This window comes from Mandrillus leucophaeus, unplaced genomic scaffold (genome assembly GCF_000951045.1).
Source record: "Mandrillus leucophaeus isolate KB7577 unplaced genomic scaffold, Mleu.le_1.0 Scaffold789, whole genome shotgun sequence".
Lineage (NCBI taxonomy): Eukaryota > Metazoa > Chordata > Mammalia > Primates > Cercopithecidae > Mandrillus > Mandrillus leucophaeus.
Genome location: NW_012108574.1, coordinates 810,193 through 820,123, shown reverse-complemented (window position 1 = coordinate 820,123; position 9,931 = coordinate 810,193). Strand labels below are relative to the sequence as shown.

The following is a 9,931-nucleotide window of genomic DNA, read 5'->3' as shown; positions in this document are numbered from 1 at the left end:
TGTGACAGAGGCTGTGATAGAGGCTGGGACAGAGGCTGTGATAGAGGCTGTGATAGAGGCTGGGACAAGGGCTGTGACAGAAACTCTGACAGGGATTGTAACAGGAATTGTGACAGGAGCTGTGACAGAGGCTGTGATAGAGGCTGGGACAGAAACTCTGACAGGGACAGGGACAGGCACTGCGATGGGGACTGGGACAGAAATGTGACTAAATCTGGAACCACAATCAGAGTTGGGACAACAGTTCCTGGAGCCCGGGCCCACACTCCCACGGTCGACAGAGCAGTTGGCGGTGACAGCAGCAACACAGCAAACACAGAGGCCCAGCCAGGCCCAGGCATTTGTGGGGACGCCAGCAGGCTGAAGCTGCCACAGGAAGACAGCGAGAGGGAGGTGAGTGAGGCTGGCGCCCACCCAGCTCCACCACGGGTGTCTGTGTGTCCGCGGGTAGGTTCCTGGCCCTCTGTGGGCCTCAGTTTCCTTGATAGTGCTTACCCTGGGGACAGATCAGATTAGAGTGTGGTAAGTGCAAACGTGGACTAACTAGGGGCCCAAGTTACTCTCAGGGGTCTCTGAATCTCCAGAGTCTCCCCAGGCACAGCCACAGCCGACTGATTGAATCCATAATGCGCCTCCCACACGTATGAACAACCATCTCCCCCATGTGTGCAGTGCTCTTGTGAAGAAAGAAACACACATTTTTTTTAAATGTAAGAGAATTCATAGTCATGATGGTAACTAACATTTATGGAGCACTTGCTCTGTGCAAGCTACCACACCAAATGCTTAGCATGGATTAGCTCATGTAATGCTCGCTAGAGCTCTGTCAGGTAAGTGGTATTTTCCCCATTTTACAGATGATTAAACTGAGGCTTAAAGAGGCTGACCAAGTTGCCCAAGTTCCCAAGGCTAGAGGAAGAGCCAGGGTTTGAACATGCTTCTGTCTGACCCAGTCTGGGCTCCTATCCTCACTCACCATGAGCAACTCTCTTAATCACAATTGCTATTGTGTCAGATACATTTGAAGTTCAAAGTCAACAATGTTTTCACTGAAAAAGGGGTCTTCACACTTGAATTGGCTGGGACCTACAGGGAAGCGTTCCTTCAGTCCATGGGCACTTCTGGCATTTCTGGAATTGTATTTTTTCTCTGCCCCTGCCGGAGGCACTAAGTTGGGGATAAGCAGGATATGATTTTCTGCCCTAAGAGAGCACAGAATAACTGTAATGATTTCAAGGACTGTGGTTGTTTTTGTACCTTGTGGTCAGGATCTCACTTTGAGCTGTGCAGAGAAGACCCCCATCCCCTGCTGTCCTTGAAGGATGGATCCTCATTCTCCCAGATGCTCCTTGGTCAGGAAGTAAGGTGGGACTCCCTGTGGCTCCTCCCAGACCATCACTCTTCTACCTTCCCATAGAACTCCTCACCCAGCCAGGGAGTGTCTCATGCCTGTAATTCCAGCACTTTGGGAAGCCAAGGCAGGCAGATCACCTGAGGTCAGGAGTTCAAGACCAGCCTGGCCAACATGGTGAAACCTTGTCTCTACTAAAAATACAGAAATTAGCTGGGCACAGTGGTGGGCACCTGTAGTCCCAGCTACTCAGGAGGCTGAGGCAGGAAAATCGCTTGAACCTGGGAGGCGGAGGTTGCAATGAGCCACTGCACTCCAGCCACTGCACTCCAGCCTGGGGGACAGAGTGAGACTCAGTCTCAAAAACAAACAAACAAAAATCCCTCTTCACCCACCTGCTCCTCTGAGGCTCCCACAGCTGGTCCCCTCATGGCTGTCACCCAGGCATCTTTCCCACTGAATTTCTGCCTTCACGGAGGGGGCTCCGCGTGAACCTCGGCCTTAGCTTCTGATTTCAGTGGCCTTCATCTCACCTCCAGCCACCCACTCCCACGGCCTCAATCTAGAGATTCTCTACCTCTACAATCTAAAATTCAGACTGATCTCAGCCTCTGCTCCTTCCACCTGCTCTCTGGGCCCTCCCTTTACACCTGCTCATCAAGGGCAGTGAGAGCTGGAAAAGAACTCTCAGCACATAATGACTCCATCTGAACCCTTGCACCCAGAGACTTAAATAAACACTAGCATAGTTTCTAACAGCTCAAAGCAGCATCACTAGATGATGACTCCAGCCCCTTAAAGTCCCTGCCTGGGAAAGCTCAAGGTGGCCAAAGAATTTATTGTTTGTTCCAGTCGAGGGCCCCTGTCTTCCAGGCTCTGTGGGAAGGCACTTAACTTTGATAAGTGCCAGTCACCAAATCTAGCTTGCCTGGTCATATAGAGCAAACCCCTGTTTTTGTCCTTCAGTGCCTATTGCCTGGCCCACCCCACTTTAAAAAAAGTCTCTTCCCCTTTGTTTTGAAGAAGTTGAGTTCAGTTCATGCAGAACCCTTTTCCCTTTTGCAATAGTTATCATTGAATAAAATCTGTCCTTACCATTTTAACTAGTGTCTCGGTTTGTTTACCTCTGACAATAGCAAGTTCTGTGCATCCACCCCTTCTGCCTTCAGTCCCTTCCCTTCCCAGTTTAGATCCCAATATCTACCACCACAACCTTATCTTGCCAGTGTCCTCAATTTCCTTGCCTCGTGGTTCTTTTTGTCTGTCAACCTAGAAACTCTAGCTCTGACCTTCTCTGCAGGCACACCAGCTACAGCAAGCCTGAGAGGCAGCCAGAGAAAATCACATAGCCGCACAGATTTGTTCACTGTCTCTGATGTGCCTCTGTGCCTGGCAATCTGACTGTTTTCCTTATCTGCCATGTCTTCATTCTGTTCCATCAGTGTCTGAGTCTGCACAGTGTTGCTATGACAGAATACCACTGACTGGGTAAATTATAAAGAAAAGAAATTTAGTTGGCTCATGGTTCTGGAGGCTGGGAAGTCCAAGAGCATGGCACTAGCATCTGGTAAGGGTCATCCTGTGATGGAGGGATGGAGGGCAAAGGCAAGCATGTGAAATAGAGAGGAAGGGGACCAGACATATCAGGAGCCCATTCCGGCAATAATGGCATTAATCCATTCGTGAGGGAGTAGCTCCTATGACCTAATCACCTCTTAAAGGTTCCACCTCTTAATACAATGGCAATTAAGTTTCCAACACACAAACTTTAGGGGGACACATTCAAACAATAGCAACCAATTAACACTTCTCCCCAGATCTCAGCCTCCTGATCAAATCTTTGCTATCCAAAAAAAAAAAAAAAAGTGTCCTCCTTGAACTTCACTGTCCCTTTCTCTCCTTCCCATCACATCTAAACCTCTCAGGAGGGTGAGCTTCCTTTGCCTTCCTTTCTCAACTCCCACTCATTCATCAGCCCATGCAGTCAGGCTTCGCTACCCATGGTGTCTTCAGCAAGACCACAAATGTCCTCCTGAGTACGAAGTCCACATTTTATTCCTTTCCTTATTGTCCTTGGAGCACCATGCCATGCTGCTGACCACCTCTCCCTTCTTGAAACACCCCCTTGCCTTACTTCAGGGACACACACACTTCTGATTTTCTTTCTACGTCTCTGGCCGGTCCTCGGGATCCTTTGTGTCCCATCCTCCTCTACTGGCTCCTCACATGTGGGTGATATCCCTGGATTCTATTGTATGCTCTTCTTTTTTTCCCCCCACAGGATCTCTCTCCCTGAACACCAGGTCCTTGGCTTCAGTTACCATTCATGCCCTCAGCCCAGACCTCTCCTGTGGGCTCCAGACCTGCTTATTTGGCTTCTTGGATGTCTTACAAGCAGCACACACTGCAAATGTCTAAACATTCACACTCTTCTCCAAAGACCCCTGCTCTTCCTGCTCAATGAATGAGACCACCATCATCCCGTGGCTGAAGCCAGAAACACTGGCATTATTCCTGACTCCTTCCTCTGCCCCAACATCCCATCAATTCAGAAGTCTTATTTCTCCTTCATAAATATCTCTCAAATATGTCCACTTCTTACCATATGCACTGACACAACTTCAGAAGATATCTTGCCTAGGCTGTGGCAACAGCCTCCTAACTGGTCTCCCTGCCTCCAGCCTTGCTCTACTATAACCCATTATCCATAATGCTGCCAGAGTGGTTTTTCAAATGTAAATCTAGACACATCTGCTTAAAACTCCTAATAAATATCACTGGCCTTAGGATAAAATCCAAACTCTACTGGCAAATAAGCTGCTCGATGGTCTGGCTGCTGTTGCTCCCTCAGCCCTCCCTCTAACCAGTGCCCTCCTGACTGTTGCATTGTGTACTCATGCATGTCCATGGGCTTTCTGCTGGTGGTAATGATGGCGATGTCATTCATGGCTGTGGAAGCGATCAGATGTTAGTTGTTGGAGGTTATGATGGTAACTTTAAACCACTGCCCATCACATTTTCAAGGCGATCTTTGGAGGCTGGTGTCCTCCAACAAATATTCCCTGCTCCTATTTCCTGCAAGGTTAATTATTCATGCCCATCTCAGACCCACCTCCACCCAGGTTGTTTCAGGGCCCTCTGTTTGGGGCCCTGGCGAGCTCCCACACTGACTCTTGGTTATCAGCTTGAACCTATGTCCAGCGTTCATCTCTTTCTGGCCTTGAGTTGAGCCCAGCATGTTGGTGATGGGACAGTGATGGTGATAAACATGAGGATCCTGCTGTAGCACTCATTGGGGAGACAGACGAAGTTGCCTGGGGACCCTAGGAGAGGAGCCACTGGGAGGTCCAGCCAGGTGGTGCTGGTTCCAAGTCCTGCTGAGTTCAGCAGTGATCAACTTATGGGGCTGTTTGGCTCTGAAATGCTGACCTGTCACCAACTTTCTCTGTACACCCAGGGCTGATGGTCGACCCCCAACACAGGGCACTTGGTGGCCAGGCTGGAGCCCTGACACTTCTGATATAGACAACATCCCTCCCCAATACCAGCATTTATTTGCTCCTATGAATATACATGGAGGCTGCTTTCCTGAACTGGGGAAGGTAGCTGGGAGCTGGGAAGACTGGAGATAAGCTGTCTGGGGGGTGATCACAATGCACTGATCTGCCCCTGTGGTAGGCAGCATGATGGGCCCCAAAGATAACCAGGTCCTTATTCCTGGAACCTATGAATGTTACTTTGCCTGACAAAAAAATATATAAAAGTTTGCCAAGGTGATTAAGGACCTGAGATGGGAAGATTATCCTGGATTATCTGGGTAGGCCCTAAATGCAATCACTGGTGTCCTTATAAGAGGGAGACACAGGGAGGTTTGACCTAGAACAAGAAGACAAAGTGCCCACGAAAGCATGATGCTACACTGAGGACTTTGAAGATGGAGGAAGGGGCCATGAGCCAAGGAATGCAAAGGAACACATCTAGAAGTGGGAAGATGCAAGGAAATGGTTCTGTGCTGGAGCCTCTGGAGGGAGCGTGGCCCTGCCAACACCTTGATTTTGGCCCAGTGAAACTGATTTCAGGCTTCTGACCTCCAGAACTATAAGATAATAAATGTGTGTTCTTTTATGCCACCAAGTTTGTGGCACTTTGTTACAGCAGCAATAGGAAACTAATACAGTCCCCTTCCACCCTCCCTCTCTGGTGTCACTTCTCACTTCCTCTTGAGTCAGGTTAAGCTGTGGGTAAGCAGTGTAGCTGGACGCTGAGTGGTAGAGAAGAAAGACAGTCCTCCTCACCTCTCCTTGGGGCCTGCCACCCTCTGGTTCCAGTGAATGGTGGCTTTGGAAACATTGGAAGGTGACACCTCCTCAGAGCACTAGTCACCCATGGGTCACTGTCAGAGTGACATGCTCAGGCTACTTCTAGTGGCTTTGCTGACAGTAGGCGTTGAGCTGGGGCAGAGAGGAAGGATTCTAGAGAAGCCATATGGGGATCGTGGCTGACAGAGCGATGCTTGAGCATATGTGTGCTCCCTTTTTTGGAACTCCCAGAAATACTTGTGGCAGAGGAGGAAGAGGGCAGAGGTCCTGTAAGCGCAAGAAGAGAAACAGCAGGAACTTTGAGTTATGGATGTTAATGGAGCTTTATTTATAGCCACAGACTGGGAGGGTCTGATAACATTTGTGTGATGTTGCTCCTCTAGCTGGCTACTCCCCTACTGCCTTTTCGCATAGGTGGCTGATTAAGCGAACAACGATGTCCAAATGCTTTCATCCCCTTTCCCTGTTTTCATTCAGTCTCCATCTTTATCTTATTGAGTTGAAGGAGCACTTTCTATACTGGGGAGAGTATTCCCTTCTCTATCACATATTGCTACAAATACCCATTTCCCCTAGTTTCTTATTTCTTTTAACTTTTGTTATGCAGTGTTTGCCATGCAGAAGTTTTCTTTTTTATAATAAAGTATAAAATTAAAAGTAAAAAAGTATTATTTATTTATTTATTTATTTTTGAGACGGAGTCTCGCCCTGTCGCCCAGGTTGGAGTGCGACAGAGTCTTGCTCTGTCGCTCAGGCTGGAGTGCAGTGGCGCCATCTCAGCTCCTGTCTCTTATACACATCTAGATGTGTATAAGAGACAGCTGCCCCCCTCGGCCTCCCAAAGTGCTGGAATTACAGGCGTAAGCCACTGCGCCCAGCTGTAAAAAAGTATTTTTACGGTCAAACAATGCCTTTTGATAGTAAAATATATTAACCTTTCCTTTTACCATCTCTGACTTAGATATCACACTTGAAGAGCTCTTCCCCATCTCAAGAAATACTCACTTAAATTTTCTTTCAATAAATAAATGTTTATATACATATATAATCCATCTTTCCCCCATTAATTAGCAATGTCTCCTTTCCTCACATACAAAATTTCTGTACATACACGGTTATATATTTCTGGATTCTATCTCTGTTGCATTGATTTGCTTCTCTATTCTTGTTCCTATACCACTCTGCCACCCCCCCCCCACCAAATTACTGTAACATACTATTATCTTTAAATAATAAGAGGAGTCTCTCTCCTGTATTATCTCAGTCAGAATTCTTTCCTGGGTTTCTTACCAGATTAACTATCTAGTTAAAATAATTTGATCATATTTTAAAAGATCATAGGCTGGGTAAGGTGGCTCATGCCTGTAATCTCAGCACTTTGGGAGGCTGAGGCAGGTGGATCACGAGGTCAAGAGATCAAGACCATCCTGGCCAGCGTGATTCCCAGAGTCTTTAGATTTGCCCTGAATTGAGGGTGAAGGCAGGGATGATGAGTGAAGCTGTGGGTGTGGGCAAAATTCAGAAGGAGATTAAATGCTAAACAAGAGGAAGTGAAGGTGGAAAACCATTGGCATATGTGGGGAAAGTGAATGCTGTGAATGTGGATAAGAGAAAGCACACAGAGGGGAGAGGTGAGACACCAGCAGACAGGTGTCAAATAAGCTGGAGGAGGAGGAAAGTTCAAGACCAGCATAGTCGATAGAATGCTGTGTTGCAGTGCAGTTGCGGAGAATGACTGCAATGGAGCTGTGGGTCGTGTTGGTCGTGGCTGATTAGGGATGAGGTGGTTATAACATTTAGTGTTTAAACTGGGACCGCTGGAGAAGACTCTGGGACAACAAGGGTAAAGCAGGATTCTTCGTGGAAAACTGAGACACATGGTAACCCCAGTTAGTGGTGACCTCTGAGAACACGGTCTCATTGGAGGGATGGGCAAGGTGCCTAGGTTATGTGGGCTGATGGTACACTGTGCTTTGTAGAAGTTTGGCCCAAAAGATAAGGAGAGAGTTGAGTGGTAGATGGAGGGCAATCAAGGTTGAAAGGGGCGGGTTTATTTGCTTGTCTGTTTTCTAGGCTTGAGAGATTTGTCCGTCTGGGGAAGGGTAACGACTTAGTAAAGAGGGAGAGATAGAAGATGTGAGATATAGAAGGCATAGTTAACAAAGAGAGAAGATACAGGAGGGCAGGGGCAAGATCAGCAGTGTATAGAGGACATGGGGTTAGCCTGGAAGAGGAGGACAGTTCCTGATAAGAGAGGAAATAAAAGAATGCATGGCAAACAGAGGAAAGTTGAGGTGCAGCAAAGGGAATTTGAGAGAACTAATAGTTTCTCAGGAATGGCTGCTGAGAAGGAGGTGGGCAATCTCTTTGGACCAAAGAGCCCCCAGAGGAAAGGAGTAGAAGCCTTTAACCCCTTTCATTCAGTAATTAACACGGCTTGATTCCTTCTAATGGATTGAGATGGATCTGAAAGAGAGCGATTGGTGGTGGGGACCTGGCCAGGGTCTAAGCTCAGTGCTAGGCCCAGGCTCTAAGCTGGTAAGGTTCTGGCTGGTGTGTCTGGGCTGGAAGCCTCTCCCATCCTAGGCACTTCGGCACATTGGGGTCTTCCTCCACTGAAGAAGGACCACAATCCCTGTAGAAATCTGGACCAGTGAGAGCATCACTGTCTCGGTGGGCAAGGATGCTCAGACTGCGTAGGGTCAGGTTCTACTGTGACACCTTGGGGTGGCAGCAGAAGCCACAGTGAGTCGGAGGCTCCAGCGCTCTCCTCACCTGGCTTTGGATGGACGAACCAGCCCTTCGGATTCAGGAAGTCCTCCAATTCAGGATGGAGGAAGGCCCCAAGAGAGACACTGGATTTCTTGTTACTTCAGACAGGCTCAAATGGTTAATATGAAATATTAGTCTAATTTATAACCCAATTTCAGTATAATAGAATGGTATGCAGCCATTCAAATATGTTGGAAAATAATGTTTGATTACATGAAAAAAAAAATTCAGGAATATTCATAGAATAACTAGTATGAACACAATAATCTGATTTTGGAAAAGAATATGTAATATATGTATATAGAGACAGATGTAAGACTGTAAGAATATATGCAAGTTAGCAGTGGTTTTTTCTGGGTGGTGGAATTGTGAGAATTATGAGTGATTTTTCTTTTTACTTACCTTTATTTTCTAAATTTTCTACAAGGTGCTTATATGGCTTTTTAGTAAGTTAAATAACAAAGTTATTTTTTAAAAGGATTGCCAAGTGGTAACAGGACCCCAGCTGAGCCAGGAGGGGGAATCTGCTGAGAAGCCAGTGCCTGAGCCCGGGTTACTCTCCCCAGCTGCACTCAGCAGGTATAGCTCATGACTGTGTAAACCGAAGGGAAAAACAACTTGGCCAAATTTAGCAAAATGCATCTAGCCCATTGGACACTTCCAGGGGGAGCTGCCCTACATTCCCCACCTGGGGCTCTGTAGACCACCCTTGAGCTGGCGACTTCAAACCAGATGGCACTGGTTACACTTTCCCCCATTTCTTGACTCTGCACGCAACTCTCCTGAGCCCATCTGTACCCAAGGCCAAATGGGAGAGATGAAGGTATAAACCAAACGTGACTGAGGTAGGTTTCCATCAAGTAGAAGTTTGTTTAGCCAAGGTTAAGGACAGGCCGTGGGGGTTGCAGGTGGGAGGTGGGAGGGAGGGTAGGGAAATTCAAGTCACAGGAGCATCTGTGACCCATGCTTTTCCCAAAGGGAGTTTTTTGGAACTTTCATATTTAAAGGGGAAAGAACAAACAGGAGGGAAAAAAGAGGGAGTGAGGGTAGGCCTTGAGGCAGATGATTACGTTCTTGTGAGGCTCTGATTCACCTCAGTAAATCTACATTTTATATGTGAAAGGGAGCAGAAGAAAAAGTCAATGATGCTTTATCCTGCGCTTTGTAAATCTGCATTTGACATAGAGAGAGTAAACATTTGAAAGGAGGGAGCAGAGGAAATGAGGCTCTGACGGGGTTGTGAAATCACAGCTGCCTGTTTGGGAACAAAAGGAAAGCAGTTTTTGTATGACTCAGTTCCCCAGCTTAACTTTCCCTTTGGCATAGAGAGTTCGGGGTCTCGAGATCTATTTTCTTTCACGAGGGGTTAGGAAGGCTGAAACAAGCAGGGGTTCTCAGAAGGAATGCACTGCGGTGGCTACAGCTGTGGTTCCAGTTATGTGCCTGTCATGTTCACCATGCTGCACAAAGCTGTGGCTGTTCCAACCCC

The 9,931-nt window shown here is 47.3% G+C and overlaps 1 protein-coding gene across 1 annotated transcript in view; it reads right to left on the bottom strand.

The window, feature by feature from the left end:
* The window catches only part of HCN4 (hyperpolarization activated cyclic nucleotide gated potassium channel 4), a 72,659-nt gene that overhangs the window by 59,615 nt on the left and 3,113 nt on the right, over window positions 1-9,931 (bottom strand). Inside the window, exons 2-5 of the mRNA XM_011967127.1 lie at window positions 9,131-9,234; window positions 4,216-4,300; window positions 1,020-1,202; window positions 163-366 (exon numbers count right to left, since the gene is read on the bottom strand). Of these exons, the coding sequence (XP_011822517.1) occupies window positions 163-366; window positions 1,020-1,202; window positions 4,216-4,300; window positions 9,131-9,234 (576 nt within the window). The remainder of the gene's footprint in view (window positions 1-162; window positions 367-1,019; window positions 1,203-4,215; window positions 4,301-9,130; window positions 9,235-9,931) is intronic.